Source organism: Fistularia commersonii, chromosome 17 (assembly GCF_037954325.1).
Source record: "Fistularia commersonii isolate RoL2024-O1a breed Wild chromosome 17, RoL_Fcom_v1.0, whole genome shotgun sequence".
Classification (NCBI taxonomy): Eukaryota; Metazoa; Chordata; class Actinopteri; order Syngnathiformes; family Fistulariidae; genus Fistularia; species Fistularia commersonii.
The window spans coordinates 8,278,339-8,303,231 of record NC_141300.1 but is presented as its reverse complement, the minus strand read 5'-3'; the positions used below and the strand labels follow the sequence as shown (position 1 = coordinate 8,303,231).

At 39.5% G+C, this 24,893-nt stretch overlaps 1 protein-coding gene across 7 annotated transcripts; it reads right to left on the bottom strand.

Moving 5' to 3' along the window:
- Positions 1 to 927: 927 nt before the first annotated feature.
- Positions 928 to 23,991, bottom strand: ppfibp1b (PPFIA binding protein 1b). 7 transcript variants are annotated; one of them, XM_086163493.1, is made up of 27 exons: positions 23,863 to 23,991; positions 17,996 to 18,077; positions 17,251 to 17,456; positions 16,356 to 16,445; positions 16,166 to 16,279; positions 15,378 to 15,509; positions 14,584 to 14,676; positions 12,571 to 12,688; positions 12,324 to 12,368; positions 11,211 to 11,272; positions 11,051 to 11,135; positions 10,612 to 10,745; positions 9,836 to 9,933; positions 8,532 to 8,592; positions 7,849 to 8,023; positions 6,741 to 6,773; positions 5,964 to 6,105; positions 5,694 to 5,825; positions 4,669 to 4,819; positions 4,469 to 4,580; positions 4,276 to 4,364; positions 3,894 to 4,016; positions 3,669 to 3,794; positions 3,392 to 3,580; positions 2,859 to 3,023; positions 1,675 to 1,740; positions 928 to 1,538 (listed from the first exon to the last, which is right to left on the bottom strand). In XM_086163493.1, the coding sequence occupies exons 2-27, from the start codon at positions 18,057 to 18,059 to the stop codon at positions 1,455 to 1,457; spliced, it is 2,889 nt and encodes a 962-aa protein (XP_086019619.1). In that variant the 5' UTR covers positions 18,060 to 18,077; positions 23,863 to 23,991; the 3' UTR covers positions 928 to 1,454. The 7 variants fall into 7 exon arrangements, with proteins under 7 accessions (XP_086019619.1, XP_086019614.1, XP_086019620.1 ...); XM_086163488.1 differs by having other exon boundaries at positions 3,669 to 4,016; XM_086163494.1 differs by lacking the exon at positions 6,741 to 6,773.
- Between the last annotated feature and the right edge of the window lie 902 nt (positions 23,992 to 24,893).

Below are 24,893 nucleotides of genomic sequence, written 5' to 3'. Positions count from 1 at the left end.
TTAAGCTCCCTGACTTTTGTTTATCATGTGTTGACATCCTGAGTAACATCAATGACTATCTTTTATATTTTTACATTTGTGGATTTAAAAGTTGTCACTTCAAACCATAACAAGCTCGATGGAAAAAGAAGTTTGAAACGGGGTGTTAAAATAAAAAGTGACTGATGGTTTAAATCCTCGTCAGGAAATAATAACACTGCGGTTCCCAAATATCGCTTCTTTTTCTTCTGATCATTTATGACATGAGAAACTACTGCTATGCTTTTTTTTTTTGAATGTTGGCCATAAAGAAAATATCCCAAACTTACCACTAAGACATTTCCAGTGATATCTGGCACAAGGAGAGGACATTCTGCAGTCCCAGATGTTTTTTCCCTCTTGTTTCTACTCATGCACTTCATGTTCCGTGGAGGAAGGTTGAATCTTGTTTGAGTTTTGCAGTAAATAAATGTTTTCATTAAATTTCATGTGTCATTAGCTTTGTGTTTTGTATGCTCCAAAGTGCATGTTGTTAAAAAAAAAGTCCGGAGGATTCGATGCAATAGCTCTAATTTAGCACCTAATAAGATGCAGGGGAGACTGCTCGTCCCTTCGAACACCCACATGGATTTAAGAAATCCATTCAGATGGAATTAAATAACTTTATTGGTCTTAAAAGTGTTGAAGTTTTTTTTTTTTTCTCAAGATAAAAGAACCGTCTGTATTCCAACTTTATAATAGGATACATCTTGAATCTGCCACAGCAGACAAATTATCATCTGTAACTGAGATTCTATTTAAAATTCATTGAAGTAAAAAATAAAACATGTGGTAAACGTAGGTTAACGTGCCAGATACAACATGCAATGATATTCATTAGACTTTGCACTGTACGATATGAGACGCATGCAGAAAATGATGGTTGAGTGAGAACCTGTTAATGATCTGTGGAGGATAAAATAGAAAACATTTAATTTGAAATGTTAAGAAAACATAGCAGCTGTTTCTTTTAAATAACTCGATACTTCAATTCTAATTGAAGTTCCCCTTTTGAGCATTTCAACAGCAAAAAATGCCATTTAAAGACATATTAAAATCAATGTGGACATATTCTTAAATCCATTTCTATCCATTAAATCCATTTTTTGTTAAAGGCGGACCGATGCCAGCACAAATCTACGTATAAAAAAATATCCAGAAACAAGCTGGCAGGCAGTGGTGTCACCCTAAATGTCACTCCGTCTTCAGGCAACGATGAAGAAGTAACAGCGGCTGTTGGGCTGGAGCATTTCACAACGCAGTCTTTTAACACAAAGACAGACGGATATGGAAGTACTTGTGGCTTGTTTTTCAAATTTTAACACTTAAACAAAAAGGAAACATGGGAGAATTCTTGGGGTTTGCTGAGAAAAGTCAGTGTGCAGGTTGGGGAGGGTCGGTCTTGGCAGGAACTGCGTTTCCTGCTGCAAACACTCTCAGGCGTTGGAGTCGTCGTCTGTCACACTGGGGTTGGGAGAGTTTGAAATCTCTTTGAAGAATTCATCATCTTTTAGCATGCTCTAGAGAAAGATGCATTGGGTGGGAAAAAAAAGAAAAGAAATCACTTTCAAAACAGAAACTTGGTTACAATGACCAAAACAAACACTAATTTCATCCCAGAAAATTTTGGACAGCTGTCGAGTGAAATGTTCTTACGGTCAGGTTTTGGATCCCCTCAGAAAAAGCTCCAATCTGGCGCACAGTTCCCTCTGAGTCGTCCATCTAGGAAAAACAAGAAGCGTCTTTCAAACTCAGCACTTCGAGCAATATTGTTGGTCTATCATCGTCAAATCTTACCACGGCAACTGGACATAATTTTTTTTCCTTGAAACAAAGTCTAGTTGTCGCGATAAGATTGGCCAATGGCAGACTGTGACCTCAGTGTCTAAGAACCTTCACAGACAAACAGTGTTGGTGTCGCATCACTGTAACCACATTACATTTGACTGTAATGCAATAATAGCGATTGCATTACAACCTTTGGTCACTCAATTGTCTCTCTGTGAAGATTCTCAGCCACCAGGGTTCCGGTCAATCGTTCACTTCTCAGGACTGAAAAAGCCTCCAGGATGAGAGATGAAACCTATACAGTAGGAAAAGCCAAGTCCAGTTGCTGCGACAAGATTTGACAACTATCCAAATTGTTTTATTTCTTGTGTTAAAACTTCAGAAATGAAGCCTTGTGTTTTTATTTATTTTTTAATCTGACGTATTTTAGGGCAATTCATTAGTATTTATTACTGTCTTGTGTTTTTAATTATATAATTTGTATTAGTTTCATATTTTTAACATTCTGAAGTGTGTGAATTTATAACATTTGTTACTTCATTAAGCTCAGGACTCGTGCTGTTGGGAGTTTGAATTTTCCCCTGTGTCAGCGTGGTTTTCTCCAACAATCCAAAAACATAAAGGTACATACACTGAAGACACTAAATTGCTGGGAAATGGGAATGAAAGAGTAAATGGTTGTATGTCCCTATATACAGCCCTTGGATCTACTGGTACTGAACCCTGACTGGCAAAAAGATGCCGGAATAGGCTCCAAGCGCATGTGGCCCCGACTACAGCAGAGGTGGTATACATAATGAACGAACGAATGAATGAATGAATGAATGAATGAATGAATGAATGAATGAATGAATGAAGGATTCTTCATTAACTCCAGGGCTGACGCTGATTTGATGAATGACTCTCACAGAGGAGTTGCAGAGTATAAAGCTGCATAAAAAAGGTCTCGATTAAATTAGTTTTGACAAAGAACTGCTAGGTGCCGTCTTGAAAAGTTCAATGGGGCCTGTTTTCAGCTGGATTACATGGTCAGTCAATGAAAGGACACTCACCTGTTCTAGCCGGTCCAAGTCGTCTTCATAGATCTGGAGCTCGAAGCCTTTCTGAAAGCTTCGTCCCTTTGGCATCTCCACATCCATGGGACACACGTACTCTTCACTCTCATCCTGCCTCTTCTTTCGTAGACTGCCAAAGTTACCAAATGACAGTTTTCTTGGCTGAGAAGAGGACAGAGGGCAAATTCTTTATATTGGATTTAAGTGTCAATGTATAACTTCACAAGTTATTCCTTTCAGTTTTTTTAAAGGGCTTTTCTTGTGAATTTCTTACTGATTTTCAGAAATATTGGCAAAATGTATAGTTTATTTCTCAATTTTGGGGGAATTTTTCCTTCGTTTTTTGATATCCCACAGAGGAGACAGGGTTTTGCTGAACCCCATTGGTGATGTAAGGCCCGACACTTCTGGCCAAACAGTTACTTAGGAAAAAAAAAGGCTACATTTGATAAACATACAAACAAAAATTAAGTTTTATTCAATGCACAGTGTTCAATACTTGGAGAAGGGCCTATCAGGGATCATTGTACCTTGACCTTGGTGGTAGCAGTAAGCAGAGTGTAGTCTGGATTTTCAAGACATTCTTGCTTGAGCTGCTGGGCCTCAGAACCAATCAGCAGGTTGAAATGTGTGGCAAGGTGACGGCGAAGCAGGGTCTTGTTGGGTGGTATGTTCAGCAACAGAGCCATGGTCTCAACATTGAACCGCGGCTCAAGAACCTGCGGACAAAACAAGACGGTGTGGGTCAGGAGACAATAAAATGACATGAGAAACTCTGAAACCAGTGTCCTGCTCTCTTTGACTCACCATCAGGCCCCCATGCACGCCGCTGCCTCGCAGGTTAGGAGCGTATTCAGCCAGATCCACAGACCGCAGCCACTCCATCACCCTGTGGTTCGTCCACTGCGAGATCTCTGCTGGAGAAATGTTGTTCTGTGGGCATATGGCACAGAAAGGATGCGTTATTAGTATTTTGAAAAGCTGCATATTAATTGCTGTTCGGCTACGTCTTGGGTGTGAGTGAAAGTGCACCTCATCAGATGGTCTACGTCGCAAGCAGTTGGGCTCGTAGTTGTTGAGCCGCAGGACTTGAATAGCTCTCTTAATGCTGAGGTGATGAAGGACACTTCCCACCTTCAGAGAAAGTAGGTCATCCTGAGGGGGAGAGCAGGCATTTCAGAAAAGTCAAAGACATTTACAAAAAAAAAAAAAATGAAGTCACACTTGATATAATTAAATATATATTTTAAAAGAAAGAAAAAGTGATCCTGAGTGGAAAGGTCTGTGAATATATGCCATCTTTAACAGAGCTGATGGCTGAGTTTTGTCATCATTTGGAGGATGGAAGAACGGGCTGCTCCAATTCAGCCAATCAGAAACTCTAATTTTAACATGAGAAAGCACAGACACTCACCACTGTCATGTAGTGCAACATGCGACCATCCACCCTTCCCTCATCAAACTGGGTCTTGTACTGAGGTAAGCCAATATCGTCCAGCCACCCTGACAGCAAGAGAAGGAGTCATGGCGAGTAAGATAGCCCTTTTCATGTGTGCCCGTGTATTCTGGTCCTAGATTCAGGCGCTGGCTTGGCAGCTGGTACTCACTCGTCACCCAGTTGTAGTCCAGCTTTCCCTTATTATCCTCCTCCTCTGAGCCCAGAGCCTGCAGGGCCAGCTGTAGCTTCTTCCTGTGCAGCGGGTGTTTGATTCCCAGCTCCTGAGCATCAGCAGGTTAACACTTAACACTGGATTGGATTCAGCACAAGGGTAGTGTTCCTAAGCTTCTGTAGGAAAAACCCTCTTACCCTCTCCAGGTCCTGTTGTGAAGCCTGAAGAAGTGTCTGCCCAGAGAAGATCCACACTTGCGCCATGTTCACATAGAGACCGAGACCCTGGCCCTGCAGCCAATCGCACACCTGACTCTTGGACCAGCGAGCAAATGGAGCATCCACGTCACTGATGACAGAGACCAGACCGAAGTTAATAGAGGGAAACAGAAGTGGAGTATCCTGACCACCAACCGTTTTCTTGCTATTCAACAAGTTTTTTGACTTATTAATCCTGCCCTTCGAGACAACAGGTTAGTGATAATTCCATCAATTTAATTAGCATTTTTTACAAATCCCCCCAAAAATCTAAGCTATAGGGACAGAAGGCTTTTTTCCTTTGCAGTCTCATAGCAGGAAATATCAGTGAGGCACAAACCAGCACAACCAACTCAGAAACTGGAGAGTCAATAACTCATGTTTACGTGGGGAAAAGAGATGTAACAATGATATGTGACAGCTTTACGCAACAGAGATTTCTAAATGGAGACAAGGGAGGAGGTGAAGCTTTTTAAAGGCCTGTTCAAAGAGTCAAGCCAAATGTTGCAGAGAAAGTTTGGCTGACTGTAGAAAGTAAAGGAAGATTGTAAGGCCGGAAAACTGATCGGTATGAAAGGCGGTATGAATCCAAAATGTGATTTTGCTGGTGTCTGTTCGAGTTTGGTGGAATCTGAAATTAAAACTGATTTATTTGTAGCAATGCTCATCCTCTGCACTGCTGCTTTAAGTGAGAGGCCAATTACCACTCTCCTGTGAGGTCATCCAAAAACAAGATGTAGCCATGCAAAAAGCATTAGGCAAGTATTCCAAAAATAGTACATTTTATAGCTGGGCTCAAATCGCAGCGTTGTAAAATAAAGTGTTTTAATACTGAATGATGCCCTATTTTTATGATTCAAATAATTGACCACCATATAAGGAACATCAGAAAGTCAAAGAAACAAGCAAAAGTCAAGAAAAAAAAACGATTCAATTCCTTCTTCAAGATGAATGCACACACGTACTTATTGACATGCTGGAGATCACGAGACCAACCCAGCCGGGGCCCTGCCGTGGCCCGCACTCCCCCCCTCTTGAATTCCACCTCTGGTGGGTTGTCGTCCAAGTTAAACGTGGTTGACTGACTTCTCTTGAGCCTTAACAAATACGACATTGAAGAGCATACAATGAAAAAGTCAATTGAAAAAACAACTATATTATTATATTAACATAAATCTTAAGGATATTTAAAAAAAATGTCACAGGAATGAACCTAATGATGATGCTCTACTCACTTCCCAAAAAGTTTCTTAATGCCTTTAGACTTCTTTTTGCTCTCGGGGGTTGTGGGGAGAGTGTGAGTGCTGTCACTGTTGGTCGACCTCTGTGGCAGCCCAGCCAGATCCAGGTGGTCTGTACCCTGTCGCTCAGTTTCAGCTGCACAGAAAAATGGATTATTGTCAGTAAGATGCCCAGAATTAGCCTGCAGTGATCGGTGGACACGGTGCTGCTCCATGGGGTTGGCAAACACTCAACACTCATGACGACTCCTGCATGGACTGAGGGGTCATGGAGCTGGAAGTAGGAAGCAAGGCTCTTCCTGGGATGCATGCATAAGATACTGCTGACATTGGACATCAAAAAGAGGATTTCTTTTTTTTCCCTCTGACCAGACGAGGGAGCATATTTATAGCTGCATTCAGAGAGAAATTCAAGAAGATACTCAGACAGTGGGCATCAAGATCCAAATTATTTCAGCAGATAATTTGAGTCTGGATAAAGATGTGTGTTCATGAAAAGATTCATAGAAATGAAAGGTGGTAAACACTGACATGCAGGGAACACAGGCAAATCAACATACACGACAGACTGGCTGTATGTTGTACAGACAACTTCTGAGTTGACTCAAGGGTGTGGTTGTTAAGACACTGCCACTACTGCAACGTGATAAAAATACGGGAGCAGAATGATGAGTGGTGGGGAGGCATACAATCAAGATGTAACTAGTAGTTTCATTGATGGTATTCAGGAAACTACTATAGCCCTGCAGCGACCTGTGGTCTATACTGTACCTAGCATAGGCGCACTTGCACTCCGGTTGCGATCTTCATGTGTTACAAAGTACACACAGTAACACATCACAGGGTCCAACAGAGAAAGAACAAGACAAGGGGCAGAAATTATGATTGGAGAGATCGAACAGACACAGATATACATGTCTACAGTACATGTACATAATCAGGGCACATAAAAAGCAACAAGGGGTATTCAACACCACAGAAACAGACTTCCGTAATTAAATCAGGGCCATAGTTTGCGTGGGCTGCAAATTATGGTCTTGGTCTGTATCGTCTATCCCATGGGTGTGGCTTGGGGAGTAAGAGAAAAAAAAAAGAAAATGTGGAAGGAAAACCCCCTAAAAGAAAATGTCACTCTCTAGAAAAATGCCAATCAAATCATCACGGTTTACAACATAGAATTAAAGATGCACTGATGCATTAATTTTGTTTAATACCGGAAAGTAATATCTTCCCAAGGATTACTAACCAAAGTAGCATTAACAAATATACAAATAACTTTTCTAAATCTAAAAACAGATCTCTAGCTCCATTATTTACTGGATAGACAAAAAAAAATCCAAGACAAAATTGTTCATCTATCATATTAGACATAAAAATATTGCACAGCCAATGTCATTTCTTTACACACAATATTTTCCCTTATAACAAGTGAAAATCATCAGGATTCAGGCAAAACACATTCAATTGACTACACCCGAATTGTACTTGCCAGATTCCTGAGGGCTACAGCAGCATATTCTGATCTTTACCATCTAAAACAGCTTTACCTTTGCTAACACAGAATGTTGAGCGGGGGGGTGTTCATTGTTTCGGGCAAAATCTTATATGAATCTCCAAGTTTTGCGATTTGTGCCATACCTGTCTTCTTGTCGTGAACGATTTCCATACCGACAAAATATGCTTAAGTGAACCATCATGCTACTCCTGCTTTCAATTACTTTGCACATGGTTATGGGATAAGCGACTCCCTTCTTATGGATGATTCGTCTGAAGTTTTCAGGTCACCATCTGACTGATTGATGTAACTTCAGATGAAATGACAAGCCTGGTCACCATGAAAAAATACTTCTCCTGCTGTTACATCTCAAAGTTGGCTTACCTAAATTGGGGGTGCTGGTTGTCTTTTTCCCTCCACGGATCTTGAAAAAGCCTTTTCCAAAGGATGAGCGAGCCTTTTTTGATCCAAAGCTGTCATCTTCCGTGTTGGCAGGCAATGTTGCAGAGGGGCCAATTGGTGGCTTTTCACCGAACTTACTCATCACATCACACGTGTTCTGAGACAACAACATTGCTCATGTAGGACTGTCATTTTTGCAGTTATCTTTGAATAGAGTCTGCTGAAACACCTTAATTATTTACTACATCTGGACAATGTACATATCAGAGTACATCATTTTACAATCTGCATTATGACAACATTTGGTTACTCATGATTTGATCTTGATTATTCTTCAGCACAGGCAAAAATTATGACAAAATGCTATGAGAGAACTCTTCAATTGACTAGAAACCGACCCAACAAAAACACTGAAACAATTCTTACAAGAAATTCACTTACAGTTAACCACTAAATCTAAAAATTTGCAAAATTGTAACTGACAGTAGCAGGATAAGAAACACTATTAGCTATTTTCATATTGTCCTGGCACAGAACAATGCCTTTAAATTTGAAGAAAAGAAGGTGAACTGCAGAATATGCACATAAAATTGGCTGTAAACATAAGTTGTGGCTTGATAAAAACCCTTGACATACTATTTTAACCGCAAAACATGAAGCCTTACCTTTTCATTATTGCTCCTTTCTAGCTGATCATGGCTGACGGTTTTGGTCATGTCTTGGCTGCTGTAATGATAACAAAAAAGAGCAACTCAAACCTGCTATTTGATAATAATAATTTAACCTTTATTAATCCCTGCAGGGAAATTTGTTCTCTGCAATCAACCCATCATGGATTAACCATTAGCAGTAAACATGCCGTCCATCAGTGCCAGGGGAGCAGTTAGAGGTTCAGTGTCTTGCTCAACAACACTTCGACACACAAGGAGAAGCCGGGATTGAACCAGAAATGTTTGGTTCCAAAGGCAATTGCTCTACCTCCTGCGCCATGCTGCCCCAAAGGGGTGGTGGGCCAGGGTAGGAAATATTGAACCCCCTGGCTTGCCGGCTGCTGCCCCCTGGAGGGGCAGGGCCGTGAGCGGGTTACAGGTACCCGGCGGCACGCAGCCTTCCCCACTGCGCAGTTCGTTTCATAGCGCCCTCTCGGCTTTGGGCATGTGCCTTCGGCTCTCTAGGTCGAGTTCCTGCTGTGTGGCCCCCCTGGGATTGGCGTCCGGGCTGCCGGTAATGATCCTTCCGCAGGTTCGCCTACAGAAAACTTGTTCCAAATTTTACTTCTTCTTGATAGTCAAGTTTAATGGATGTCTCGGCGGTCCGCCAGGACTGTGGCTGACCCTGGCGGGCCCAGCTTATTACCCGTGCTTACTGGGAATTCCTTGTTGATGGGAAATAATTGGAATCCCCAATCCCTATCACGAGTAGGGTTCAGTGGGTTACCCGCACCTCTCAGCAAAGGGTGAGACACACGATGATCCGCTCAGTGGGGCACGCGTGCAGCACCAGACACCTAAGGGCATCACATACCTGTTATTGCTCAATCTCAAGTGGCTGGATGCCACTTGTCCCTCTAAGAAGTTGGATGGCGACCGCAAAGGGGGCTTGTAACTAGCTAGCATGCCAAAGACTTTTCTTTCCCTGACGCTGCCTGGCGGATCATGGGTCATGGGAATAACGCCGCCAGGTCGCTAGTTGGCATCGTTTATGGTAGGAACTACGATCGTCTTTGAACTTCCAACTTTCGTTCCTGATTAATGAAAACATTCTCGGCAAATGCTTTTGCTCTGGTCTGTCTTTAGTGGTGTCCATCAATGCACAAGAAAACAGCAAAGTAAAGATGCGAAAAGCAGGACAGCCCAAGATCTGATTTTTAAAACCAAATTCAGGAGCAGGTCTTGACCACACTCAACTTTGCGTCAAAACTAACCATTAGTACTATCTAGGAGTACGCAACAATGTCATTCATATTCACCCTTCTCCATCACAGGGTGACGCTTCTGGCAATTGTTCTGGATCACCAGGACTTGGTGTGGACAAAATCTCTTCACTCGGTCCACTGAATGCCTCCACCTTGGCAAAGTATAAGAAAAAGAAATCAAGGATTGTGCGGTCATAAAACATGTGTGACAGTTTCCTCCTTTTGCCTGAATCTACATGAATGATTAGAGAACAGACAGGCCTGATCATCCGATTAACTGGATGTCAAGCAGTTCACAGAAATTCACAGTGTGAAATCTAAGTATACAAGTAATGTCTTACTGAGAATTATGTGTTCAATGAGATATGACACTGCTTGACAGGAAAAATGTTACACAACTGTCGTGGTGCATTTGCCATCTTATCATTTTTAATAAAAATGTAAAAGTGCACTAGTAATTAAACAAACTTTTTGTCTTTTTTTATTTTCAAATGATGTACGAAGGTATTCAAAACTGATTTTTAGACGAAAACATTTGTGTATAATAATAACAACAATAATAATAATGATAACAATATAAATAATAATTTATCTTTTACTAATCCCGATGGGGAAATTCGCTCTCTGCAATTAACTCATCGTGGATGAACCATGAGCAGTAGGCTCCCATCTACCAACACCAGGGCAGCAGTTAGGGGTTCAGTGTCTTGCTCAACAGCACTTCGACACACTAGGAGGAGCCGGGAATTGAACCAGGAATGTTCGGTTCCAAAGACGACTGCTCTGGCCCAAAACAATGATCCTGCCCGGTTGAAGTATGAAGCGCAAACCTCATCGGGGTTCATCTTTGGAGGCTGCTCATCATCTGTAACCTCCTGCTTCTCTGGCTCCACAGACACACAGTTGGATTGTAATGCCACAGAACTGTCATGACCTTCCATGGGGTCATTATCTTTGTTTTTTTCTACAATGGACCAAATATAAACATTCAGCGTCAGCGATGTTCAAATAATCATTTACAACAAAACCCAACAGCATATGTATGGAAAATTTCAAAACTGAATTATTTTTGAAAAGTTACAGAAAAAAAAACAAGATATTCACATTTAATAAACATCTAGAGAAAACCAAACAATGGTCACATGAGGGAAAAAATGTTACTACATACATGTCAAATATAAGAATACTTTAAGGATTTTGCTTTTGAAGCTTAACTACTATTCTTACATTGCTATAGTCCTCTTTTAGTATGAAAAAGTTTCATCTAACCTTTTTTTCCTTGTACTGACATCACCATATCTTGAACTTTCTTGTACCGCAGCAGTGACTGTTTCAGCTCTTCAATTTTACGATCCTGTGAATCAAGTAATAGAAGGTAATTTAACTGGAGCAGAATAAAGTGAATCAGTGAGCTGAGAACAAACTTTACCTTTTCTTCGTTGGCTGCCATTAGTGATTCAACAGCCTTTTTCATTCTCTGTACTTCCACATCTAGTGATGAAAGATCATTTTTATTCAAACAGAAACATTTTTGGGCTTTTTAATTACTTAGTGAACGGGCAAACCTGAAGACAAAGGAGGACATTTGAAGGTTTTATCATTCCATAACATTCTGACTGTCGGAATTATAACAGAGGTTATTTTGGAAATAAAATGTATTTAATTAATTATTTAATAATTTAAGGGATTTTTAAATCAATACTTCAACTGGAATATTCCTCCTTGTGGGAAAATGCAGAAGTAATTCAGAACTTGTCTTTAGATAGATTTTTTCCTACTTTTTAAAAAACACATTTTTACAATAGGGCTTGACATGTAGCCATTACAACATAAATAAAATAAATAAAAGATAGTGTATTATTTGCAATTTATTCCTCAAGAGGGTTTCACACGATACTATCTTTCTTTGGGAAATTTGTGGTACTTGCTTTTATCTTCCAGCTACAATCTCTCCGAAAGTAATCAAAGAAGTGTCACAGCAAACCACTCCAGTGATTTCAACAACTTCATTTGTAAAATCATGTATGGGAAGTCCGTGCACTTCAGAAGAAGGACTTTCTTTAGAAGTGAAAGCATTCATCACACCACTGAACATTACAACATTATAGGTTAGCAGAACACACACTGACTGCTTGTGTGAGCAAGGAGAGTTTGAGGGGAGATATTCAGGGTCAAAGGAGGTGAGGCAGGAGGATGAATGAACAGCCTGAATGTTATGACAAACAATTCATTCCTCATTCCTGTTGAAAACACAAAGCGCACATTCCTTGCTGCTTTTCCAGCTTGGACGTAAAACAAAAAAAAAAAACATACCGTTAAGAGCTTGTAAATGACCATGGACTGAATCAGGTCAAAATCTTGATAGGTTACATGGAAATGATAGTTTTATAGAGGCGTAAGGCTCTCAGGTCAGATATTAGCACTCCAATGGGCAATAATGGACAAGCCGAGTTCAGGTGGCTCATGCTTGGTCATGCAAATAGGAGTCAGGATGGGTGCAGTGATGATGTGCAATAATAAACAGAAGCATATACCCCCTTACGTTTTTCTTTCAGCCTCTTTCTAAGAGTTTCATCTGGATGAGAGACTAAACAGGACAAAAAAATAATACAACAAAAAAATGGTTGGTTGAAGATTTTAAAGGATTTCAATCCCATCCTCTTGTGGAAAGAACCAATTTCTGTGATTCCATGTTAACATTACCACTCAACATTAGAATGTAAAATATGACCTTGAGCATCATACACACTCATGTTAAGTGAGGCTTGTGACTGAACTGGTTTTCCCACCTCTGTCTATAGAATCTGCACAGCTGGAGGCAATGGCTTTAAAGCCAGACTCATCATGTAGCCTCCTCATCTCTCCGTCTTTGCCCTCCAGCTGCCTCTTCAGTATGGCAAGCTCCTCCTATCCAACACAGGACAAGAGATGAGGATATTCCCCTCAAACACAAGCATTCCTGTCTCAACACCGCACTACAAACAAACCACAACACAAGTTTAACCAATGCTGACATGGCCTTGAGCATGCAGACCACACCCGCTGAGAGGAGTAATGTGTTAGGTGGGTGGTTAGCACTGAAGAGAAGGCTGGGGTAATAATAAATGCAGGAGACATAAAAGAAAAATGCACATCCAGAAAGAATCATGGACACAGAGCAATTAAAATTTAAAGGGAAATTGTAATGAGACATTGAAATGCAGGGAATTGCTACCTAATGAAAACATACCGGAACAAAAGCAAACCCAGGGTTTACCAATGTACATATTTGTTAAACCGGTGTGAAGGATTTAAAAATGGGTATTTTAAAATATGCCTGAGAATTAGCATCCGGGTGTGCAACACACATCAGTAAATTAAGTGATGCTTTTTTTAAAGTAGCATAATTTTGTCCAGCAAGGGTAAATAAAACTTGGCTTCAGCTCCACGCTCTGTTCAACCACCCTCAAAAGAAAAACAGAAGAGGAGGCAAAGGGAGAGGTCAAAAACCATAATCATACAGCAGGCACAACAGTGTTGCTGAGAAAAGCCAACCTTCATAGCTTGGAGTTTGTGCTCCTTCCTGTGTTTCTCATACTGCATCTGGCCCAATTTGATTTTCAGGCTAGAAAGCTTGGCCATAACAGACTTGCCAGAGAAAGACGAAACCAAGGGAAAGAGAGAGAATACAGACGCAAGAAACGATATCCAAGAATTTTATTATTAAATCCAAATTAGCGCAATGAAAACAGACTGATCAAAACTGACTATTGGCCAAAAATATCATGGTTTAGGGCAATTTTGGGCTCCTTTATTGTGTGTCGGTAGACAAACACACACACGCACGCACGCACCTGAAGAGATCTGACAGATTTTATTCCTCCACAGCATAGACTGGATGAGTTTAATGAAAGTGCAACCCGGAATAAAGCACATGAATCATATATCCTCAGATCTGTATCAGATCTTATTCATATGCATAAATAAATCTGGTATAAAATAAATGTCTGACAATACCTCAGTCATCTACGTGGACAGATGATATATGTCCTTGTCATTGCAAGCAGGACTTATTTCAAATTATCTGATAAAGCATTGTATTGGAATTAAAGCATTCTCATTTCCATTTGTGCTAATGCCAAGGCAGTAAAAAGGGCTACCTTCAAACTGTTTGCACAGCTCGCACATGCGTTATTTCAAATACAAACACAGATCAAAGATATGGGTATGTTTATATGTAAGCAGATCATCCAAAAATCTCTTAGTTATCTTAATGCCACTATTAGTAGTCAGGGATAACCAATAAACCTTTAGGTGTGTCTAATTCTACTTACTATGGGATCTAACAGGTTGATCTAACAGAAACAATTCAATTATCAAGCCTTCAGCCAATTTACAGCCTACATAAATCCACCAGAAACAGTAAAAAAAAATGAATAAAGTGTTGACAAAGCTCAAGTGCAAAGAGAAGCAGTAAACTTGTCAACATTCATTTTTAACACATTATAATGTAGATGTACAGGGTATCCAGTAATTTCAGAAGGTAATAACAGACCGCCTTCTTCAAGGTAACGAAACAATAGCAGATTAACCATTTAAATGGTTATTAAATCAAAAAATGCGGATAATAAATTACTGAGTTGCTAGGTCATGAGTGTTAATCAGTCTTTAAGGTTATAGTTTTACAGTGCTGTGTTAGTATATTGACAGCTTGAGAGATTAGAGGACAGAATACAAAACAGAAAACACAATGCAAGTTCTTTTTTTTTTATAAAATAGTGTGAAGGGTGTAAAATTAAGTGATGACTGAATTACTGCCTCACCTTTGTAGATTTAAGCTTCTTTTCGTACTGTAGCTTCTCACTCTCAAGCTCCGTTAATCTGTACCGCAGTTCGTTCATTTCAAGAATCAAATCCTGAAAGAACAAAGTGAGTAAATTACAGAAAGCTTTAAGTGGAGTACAAAAACATCTTAGACACTAGTCAAGCTCTAAATGAAAATGATGAATTTGAAGATGCTTCCTACTTTTGACAGTTTGTATAAGAAAATGTGAGTGAACTCAACTGGAATTTTATGATGGGAATTTTAATCCAGATTAAAAACAGTCCTTGACTGTTACAAGAGGACTAATAACATGTTGAAGGAATCAACAGTTTACTATGAATGAAAGAATCTTGTCTAGAAGGGATTTCATTATGCATGTGTTGTGAGGCAGAACAAAGACACCAGGCTTTTGTTTCAGTAGGGTGAGGAGACAGCTGCACTGCCTAAACAATACCATGTTGTATTTCTGCAAGATTAAGGAGGGGAGAATATACCAGTACACATATGACCAACATCCGAGTGGCACTGAATCAAAAATGTCACAAAAAAGTTTAGTCAATTGACATGTAACAGTTTTTCATTGATATTTAAGACAGAGGCAACTGATCTATCAACAATGGCTTAGTGAATTAGATTGACACATATCTACTTTGAAACTAGATGGCCTTCTCCCACACAGGTGCCAGACTGACTTGTTGAATCAAGGGAGGAAGTGTGTGCCTTAACGCAGGTGAGGAAAGATAAACATGCAGAAACAAAGATCATTTCTGTTGAAAACTTTTGCTCACGTACATCACTATCTCGAAATCTGTCATCAAAGTCCAATCTCTGCTTGTCCATTGAATTCAGCTTCATCTTCAAATTGGACACTTCAGACATCAGTTCCAATTTTTGGGTCTCGAGGGCTGTTCGGCACAGAAGCTCCTATAATGACATATAAAGATAAATTGAAACAATTTGGTTATAATTGACGGTAAAAAAAGCCCTCAGTATTAAATTAAATATCAATGTAATATTAAATTACGAACTTATATAAATAATATGTAAATTATGAATAGAACATTTATAAAGATAGAGTAAATTTGAAAAAAAAATATTATTAAACATTAGATAAAAACCTCTGCTGAGCACTGATCCTGAAATATGTGAATGTGATTTGATGTAATGACTAGTAGTGGGGTAAAGATGGGATGCTTTCATAGATCACTTCCAATATGGTCAATTGTAATATTTTAACTGTCAGGGGTTGGGGTGGGCAGTGCAGTTGAGGTGTACTTTGTTGATGGTGTACACATTTGTCTAAATCTACATAAGGGGGTGGGAGCTATGGAGGTGTTAATGGTGCTAAATATTTGTTGAAATCTACATACAGCACTGCAACCATCCATTTATATTAATTGTAAAGAAAGAGTAAAAGCACAACAGTTAAGTAGTGGCAAACATAAAAACAGCAACATGTTTTAAAACCCACAGTCAAGATAACCTGATCAATAAAATAGATTTTTGAAGACGCATCATGGCAGACATGTAAAATCAGCACTCTGGTACTGCCTCTGGGAAACCCAAGCAGCTTTTCACACCTGTTGCAGCATCTCTTCAGTGGCATTGAGTTTCTCCCTGTGTTCGTCTAAACACAAATCGAGGTCCCGGATCTTCTCTCCCTGAGCCTCCACCTGGTCCGTTAACACACTCACCTGCATGCAACATTAATATTCATTTATCAAATGATTTTAAAGGAGGATTTATATCATTGTGTTCTTTGTAGCTAACCTGTAGCACGAGAGACTCCTTGTCACTCTCAAGACGGGACAGTCTTTCTTGGTAGTGGTCACCCCCACCCAAAGAGATGTGCCCATTGGACTATAAGGACAGAAGAAAACAGGGGTTAAGAACATGGAATTAGTAATAAATCTTCTGTAATCCATTGGAATCGACGGATGATTAGTTCATAGATGTTGGTGCCCAGCAATGATCCCCGGTGAAATAACTGCAGCAGCAGTGCTTTAACATCCACAAACAAAACCCAACATGGCTGAGAAAAGAAGGCTGCAGCATGGAATGAGTTACAGCATTACACAAAATCTCTGGCATTTATCTGGAACAAGCCCAGTTCTCTCACAAACACACGTCTGGTTCCCAAGCAGTCTTTATGTTTTTTTTTTTTTTTCGCAGCTCACAAGATGTGACATTCAGAACACCACCATTTCCTCTTTCATTCTAAGGGGACTTAGTAGAATAAGACAGTAATGGGTCCACTTAATAAACACGATTGTGAACTTCCTCCAACAATGTCTTCATTGACACAATTTTAATATGCACTTTCAAAGGTCTGTGGACATTTTGTCATATTTTTACCAAGGCATTAGGCAAAGCTTGACTTGGATTGATTCCAAAGTGTTTTGAAAATCTGCACGTAGTGGTAATGATACTGTTTCTACTAGAATAATGAGCTAAAACAGCAAAATCAATTATGTTTTCAATTGCTTGTGAATATTTTGTGACAGTCTTATGTGTTTTACATTAATGTAATAATTTCCAAACATACATTTCTGGAACATGTTTAGGCAATGTATGATAAACTTCAACACCTGCCTTGAATGCTAATTCAGCTGCTAATATAACTGCATAACTTTTGCTGATGTCATGCTGCATGAGAGCCTCTCACCAGGTTACCATGGAGCCACTCAACCAGGCTATCAGCAGTGGAATCAGGGATTTGGCATCGGAGACTCTCCCTCTCCTCAGTGTCCATCAGCTCCAGAACACCCCTCAGGTCTTCCAAAAGGTGAAGTGCCCGAAGGCTGCCCATGAAGGGAGAGGTGGGGGACTGGCAGTCAAATAAGCCATTGCTGTAGTCCAAAGCCTTAGAGCCTAAGATGAAGATGCAGAAGACAATTACATTTCAGGAGGAGCTTGATTACAGAGGACAGTTCAGTGTCATGTTTAACTCCTTTAAATCATGTTTCATTTTTTTTCATTTCAGCTTTTGCAAAGGGATTTTCTAATGGTATGATGACCATTTTAGAGGCTTCAATTTGTATTAATGTTGAACTATTTGAAAAATATTTTCCTCCCTTCGTATTAGTCGCTGCAGCACTGTACATAACAAAGCCTTAACGGGGTGTACGTAGCAAAGTGACAAGTTAGTATACAGTATAAGGCATAATATTATAATTACATATTTATATAATTAAAAGGCAAAAGGGATTATTTTGGATGTTATACCAATAATATACCATGCTTTATTTCTATAAAACAGAAAGCAATAAGTTCCATTTTATTATTATCAATAATTATCATTATTATCATATTAGCAAAGCCCAACCAGATTCTAATCACTTCAACACCCTTTCAATCTTCATTAATTACTATAAAGCTCTGGAGGACATGTGAAAAGCTTTGAATTGCACCTGCTATAATGCCATCCATCTGCTCCAGGGCAGCTGCCAACATGTCACTGGCATCGGACATCATCTTCACTCTCTGGTAAACCTAGAAAGACACAATTAGGCATAATTAGTTGGACTGAAGTTGGGTTCCTTTAAAAACAAAATCAACAAACTGGAAACATAATGGGAAACAATATAGTTAGTAAAGGAAACACATATGAACAACACGTTTCTGTTGAGTTATCTTAAGTTTTAAAACATTTCTGCATTTCAGTAATTATTTTCAAAATAACCTTTAAACATTCATGGTTTGATGGCAGGTGGTAGGGTACAAAGCACTAACTGAAAACAGGAATGCGATAAGACAGACAGGAACTTCCTGATCAAAAACAGCTAAGGTTTATTTTGACTGAACCAAGTTGTGTGTGACAGTGTTAAGTTAACCTTAGCTGAACATCGAACTGAGTCCTTGAAAGGAAGCTACAAATGCTTAGTATCTGCAAGATGTATATCAAAAACATTTTCAAATACAATGAATACGGTAAAGCAAATTTGCATTTCCTATGACTGATTAAGTTGCTGTATATTCTAAGGTATGATTATCATGCAAAAAAAGTTTTTGCAAAGGTTCGGTTGCAAACAAAGGGATTTGACGGAATAATTTGTCCAGAAATGTTGAGTGGCTACTACAGTAAAGAAGTAAAGTGTGTCAGATGTTTTCCATTTTTATAAATACATACATACATACATACATACATACATACATACATACATACATACATACATACATACATACATACATACATACATACATATATATATATATATATATATATATATACACACACACACACACACATACATACATACACACATATATGTATGTGTGTATGTATGTAAATATATATGTATGTTTGCGCTCAGCAGAACAAATAATTGTCAGTGCCTTTATCAATTATGGATTTACAGATGAAGGTCATGACAAATCCAACCCCACATTCTGGTACTTTATATGCCAGATTAAACAACATATCTTTGTCAGGCTCCCATAAATTCACTGAGTAGCTGAGTAGTAAAATGATTCTCACCCACAAGAAAAAACACACATTTACAGTCTGCCCCCAAATAAGCAATCAGACTTCAGATAACACAATATTTGTATAGGTGTAGTCAGAGCTGCAATAATGGAACAAGACTTCAAGAAGGTAATCAATTCTGGCCCATAAGTGAGCCAGGTATGAATAATAATACTGAATTGTTGAACTGCCTTAAATTTGAGCTTGATCACTGTGTATGATTCACTGAACGTTCTCACCACTGTGAACCTACTAGTGCCGTCAATAATCACTGACCAACTGATATATGCAACGTATTTAAGCAAATCCTAACATGTAAATACAATTATTTGTTCTACTGAGCGCAAACACACTACTTTTCAGATTTTGTCCGAAGATTTTGTCTACTGCCCTCTAGAAGTGAGGTTATCTGCCTAAAATACTGGTATAACAAATGTTCTAGCAATAAGACACTAGACACTCTGTGTTTAGAACTACGTGGGGATGCATTGGCGTGTCCAAGTCTTGAATATCAGCCAGAGGGACACAGCAGTCTCTTTATCTTGTTTGATTAAAAGGCTGAGCTGTATATTCATAAACAAATATGCATGAAGAGGCACTCATTTGCAAACATAATCAGCAGAGTTGTATTTCCATCACTTCAGACTGAGTTCAATTATATTTCACAAGATTTACACTAACCGTTACAAGCATTGCACTCACCTTGCAGCACATTTTCCCCCTTATATTTCACGATGGGGAATTGTCCACAAAACCTAGGTGGGTCCCCACAATGTGTCCAACACACACATTCAAACACCTCTTCCTTTAATCAACTGCCACACATCCTGGGAGTGGCTAAATAATGGCAGCAGCAGTCTCAAGCTTCATGGAAACAACCCACAGCCCTAACACTGATATTTAGCATTCCTGCAGTGAGGTTCGCTATTGTGTGTAGAAGATATAAGAACGCACCAAAATTCACAAATCATACAGGATAAAAAATGGAAAAAAATAAGACCAAGACTTTCATAGTAAACTGCTGGCTTGTTTGTCACCTGTTAGCAAACAATACTTCTTGCAGTCTCAACATTTAAAATGCTGGAATTTTACCAATCCTGCAAATTCTAAAGAATTGTCAGAGGAAAAAAATAGAATCTTGGCCAGTGAGGAACTAGTCAGGAAATTAATTATAAGAAAGACAACCTGTGGGGCATCTTTTTCAAAAACCAGTCACATACACGTACGTGCACGTGCACGCAAGCACACACACACCAAAGAAGCTTATACGGGAAAGCTCAACACATGGCTTACAGCAAACATACTTCAAAGACTTTTGGCCAAGACCAGACATGCTGTTCAGAAATCTGCTGTCCAACTGTCACTCGAAACTCAACATGTGTAAAGTATGATGACATCATTCAAAGGTTACAAAGTCCAGGGGGATTTCAACACAAATGTGACAAATTACAGGGAAGCGCGCTCTGTCTTTAGGTCCCAGGATACCACCATGCATGTAAGTCACATGGAACAGGAGAGATGTCACACCACCTTTCAAAATAAACATCTTTTACCACGGGTATTGGCCTTTCAAATTTAACATTTTAACTCTGCTGCTGAAATGCCATTTTCATTGATGAATTATCTAAAAGATTATTAAGGATGCTTCATACTGCTTTTGTTTACACTGTGTCAGATATGTTGGGATTCCGATTAGGATCTATAATGACTCTGGAAGATAACCATAATAGTACCCTTAACTAGTAGGTGCTAGTATGCATTTCTAATTGAATGATAAGCATTGAAATGACAATTGCTGCTGTGAAAAGAAAGAAGTACAACTAAAATTAAAGATGATATGAAGATTGCTTTTGAAATATTCATAACAGTTCTGAAAACAACTTGGTCAAGAAATAATGTTCTAACATTGAACAACATTGGTAAAAAAAATGTAAAGCATAGTCTAACTTTTTGTTGACCAGCTCATTCACTGTTGGCCTTAATAAATGTAGTTTTTTGGCTTGATTGAAGAAACATTAGATAGGAGGAAATCTGTTTCTGCCAGTATGGATACTGAATGTATTGAGTTGCTATCATAGAGCAATCTCAAAAATAACAGAGCCTTACTGTCTTACCTTCTATACGCACAACTTACACTAACCATACGACGTACAAAGAGCACTATTGTTAATGGGAGCAGAGTATTTTGACTGAGACACGACAGGACAGAAGACTATGCAGCTATACACTACACATGGTATTTGGAGGGGAAAAAAAACACCTGCCTCCCTCTTTTCAAATATAAAGTGCCTTAAACCAAAACCCACAGACAGCATAGTCATTCAAAAAGCAATCTTGCCCTACAGTGAAAACGGAGATGTAGTTTGTAGAGGCACGCTGAGAAAATGAATACATCTCGGAGACTGGACAATAATGGCTTTTCAAATCCATCAGCTCCAGCCCCTTCAGGGAGAACCTTTCCTATCTATACTGCAGTCACTTTGAAAACTGCAGCACCACTGATATGTTGTAAATCCACATACTCTGAATGACCAGTAAACAATACTCACGCACACACAGGAAATGTAACACAAAAAAAGTAGCTTCGGGGCCACTTGTATCTAAGGGGAGAAAGTGTTTACAGGAGTCTTCCAGCTGGCTCTAACAGCTCGTGAGAAGACAGCGTCAGTAAAATGGTTCATGGAAAAAAGGAATTTACAACCCCAGCACAAATCATGCAGCACTTTGCTCTCCTTGTTATGTTTTATCCAGGTAACATAAAGAGACTATTTCTGTGGTGATCATACACGGCACTTTCCAAAAATTGAGTCATGCACACCCACTCAGTATTCAACTTTACACAGTATTTCCTTAGGAAAAATTGTTTTCAGCAAACAGGGGGACTCTCTGTTCAGCCCGGGACACCCCTGACACATTTAGAATAAGCAGCTGTGAATCAGGGGAAGTTCAGCTCTTTCACTCATCTCTGTTTCGGTGGTTATAGTCCCCACAGCTCTGGGAGTTGATCCCAATGGCCAGGCCAGCTTGTCTTGCATGGAAGCTTCATCACCACTGGTGTGAAAATAGGTTTAAGAGGTACTATGAATAAAAACTGTTTATTTGCCATCACATCATGGAGCCAAAACTTTTCTTTTTATATCATATCAAGGGAACTGGGAAACTCTTGTATTTCTCTAAATGGTAAAAATAGATACATTTCGAGCATTTGCAGTGATTTGATGTGGTGACTGAGCTTAGGCTTTTGTACCCTGGTGTAAAAAAAAAAAAAAGGGAATCAAGCATTCCTGTAAACTTTGCATCCAGTGAAGGTGTCCACCAGCTGCCTGCCGGGCGCTGCTCTGGAATAACCTGCAGCTATTTCCAACCTGAGCAAGTGGGCAGAATACCTCATTACTAATTTTACACTGCCAAACAACCTTGCCTAAGAGAAAATGCGTGGGTATAAAACAGATTGGCCCGGAGCAAAATTTGAACCCACAAAACACCATTGGTTCAGTGTGATTAAAATCTTTAAAAGAATTACACTGCCAGTATAAACACAAAAGACCACGGAGGCACTTTATTTGGGTTGTAGAGCATGTAACATTCTTTTCATATTACTCACAACTGCACTACCTATGCCTCCACTTGCCTTAAAGGTTATTTGACATATTGGAAAAAATAAATAAAACGAAACCAAGTTTTAAAAAGAGATTATTTCTGAATCCAAACAGGACTTCCCTTACTAACAAATAATCAATTAAAAAACACTGTCCACTGAGATTCAAACCAAAATTCAACTGGCTTTTTTCATCAAAATATCCGAGATTTTTTTGCTGCGGTTCAGATAGGAATAGAGTGTTTTGGGGGTTTCCCCTTAAATCTGAATAATACGGTAATTACTATGCCGGGTGAATCTCCTTGGGTTAAATCACAAAGAAGCTGCACATTGAAAGCGGACGCCACACACAGAGACACAGACACAGACACAGACACACACACACACACACACACACACACACACACACAAAGTCCCTTATGCTCCAGGGATTCGAACTCATACATGTTAAATCACGGAGGAATTACTGAGCTGTGAACCAAGATCATTGTTTTCTTTGGGACGGTCAGACGGCGATCCGGTTCACAGATAACCGTGTTGCTCTGGATATCACTGGAATGACCATCATCTTAATGTCGTCTGGAGGACAAGACAACAGCTGATCATTGAGACGAGCTCCACGCAGTAAAACTCTTGGCAAACCTCCTTTATTTACAACCATGGTCAATTCACCAGCTGGAGTCCACAAAGCGTCGCCTCAAACACAGCGTGGTTTTAATCTGTGCTAAAAGTGTGGTGGCCGCAGACACCGGGTGCAACGAGATTTACCGTCTGATTTCCTCGCGTTACCGGCAACCTTGTAAACACTCGTTTCAACGCTAAACAACGCAAACAGTTTGATTTGAACGGGGAAGACGGAGAAGTGCCGGAAAAAAACAGCACATACCGACGTTATAGCTTAACGCATTAGCCCACGATATCATACAAACAAGTGGGATTTCGATTTGATTAAATTTTCCACAAAGTGGGATACCCGAGCCCCGCAGTAACTCTTGTAAAAAGTAAAACAGTTAAAAGCTACTTTGGACCGCTAACTTTCAATTTTATTCACTTTCTTTGAAACCTAACGAAAAGTGAAAATCTGACGCAGCCGCGCCGTAACAAGGTGAGGAAAGTGTAACGTTACATTCATGTGCGCGAACCACGCCAGCCGCTTGTTAAAGTTAGTGGTCAGAAAAAAACCCAGAGAGAAAAACAACGGAAAAGTCACTCACCGAAACTCGCCAAAGAAGAATTCGAATGACGTTCCTTGAACTTTTTTATTTTAACCACCGCAGCGCTTCTCGTCCTAACTTCTCCGTGTCCAGCAATCCTGCCCATCCGGCCACATCGCTACGCCATGATGTCGAAGTGACAAGATTGTTGGAAAAGTTGGGACGTCATGGCTGGAGAAGCCCCGCCCCCCTGCGCCCCGGATTGGTCAGTCATGGGATTCCTGCTGCATTCAGGAAGCACATAAAAAAGTGGGGAATCAGAGTTTCCTTAGGGAGACAGATTGGTGCGTTGTTCCGTTTCTCGAGGTGAGTCCCTTTTTCCAGATTTCACCCAAATGCAACTCAACTTGGAGAAACTGAACTATTAGTGCCCTTGGGAATGACATATATACTCTTTCACCTCACTTAGGGAACCGTGAGAATCTCTTGCGGAAATAAACCCTATCAGGAGGATGATCTCCCTAACCGCCTGAGGACTAAGAAGTAAACTTTCTCAAATAGTGACCGGAACTTTTTAGATCTTCCTCAGTGTCCATTAGGGATCCGATCTCAATACGCACAGGCGACATCAGGCGGTGTGTGTGTGTCAACACTGAAAAAAACTTTAATATTCTTTAACGTCCTTTTACTAATTTAGTTAATTTAAGTTAATAATAGCATAATAAAGTTGACTTTATTAGACTTTATTAGAAATTATATGGAAGAAAGAACTTGCTACGTTCATCTATTTACTTTGGGGTATGCTTCCCCCCCTCATATATATTTAATTAGCAATTAAAATAAAAACAAATCGACGTGGCCTGACAAAACGTGACATTTTGTTCTAATACATCTTTACATTAATCCTCTTACTTATATCTCTTTAAATCATTTCATTCATCAAGTCATCTTTTTTAAAATAATTTGTTGTATTTTTTTGCCCATCTGAACCTATTTATTTCAATGTTTTCCTTTTGCCCCTGCAATGAATAATTTTGTCACAATTCAATACTCTTATATTGCACTTATATAATAAGTGATTTTTTTTTAAT

Coding starts and splice junctions, on each gene's coding strand:
- ppfibp1b (XM_086163488.1), bottom strand. CDS start 18,059: ATGATGTCCGATGCCAGTGACATGTTGGCAGCTGCCCTGGAGCAGATG. Junction 16,446..17,250: donor AGTGGCTCCATGGTAACCTG/GTGAGAGGCTCT, acceptor CTGTCCTTATAG/TCCAATGGGCACATCTCTTT. Junction 12,369..12,570: donor TGCAGATTCTATAGACAGAG/GTGGGAAAACCA, acceptor TGTCCTGTTTAG/TCTCTCATCCAGATGAAACT.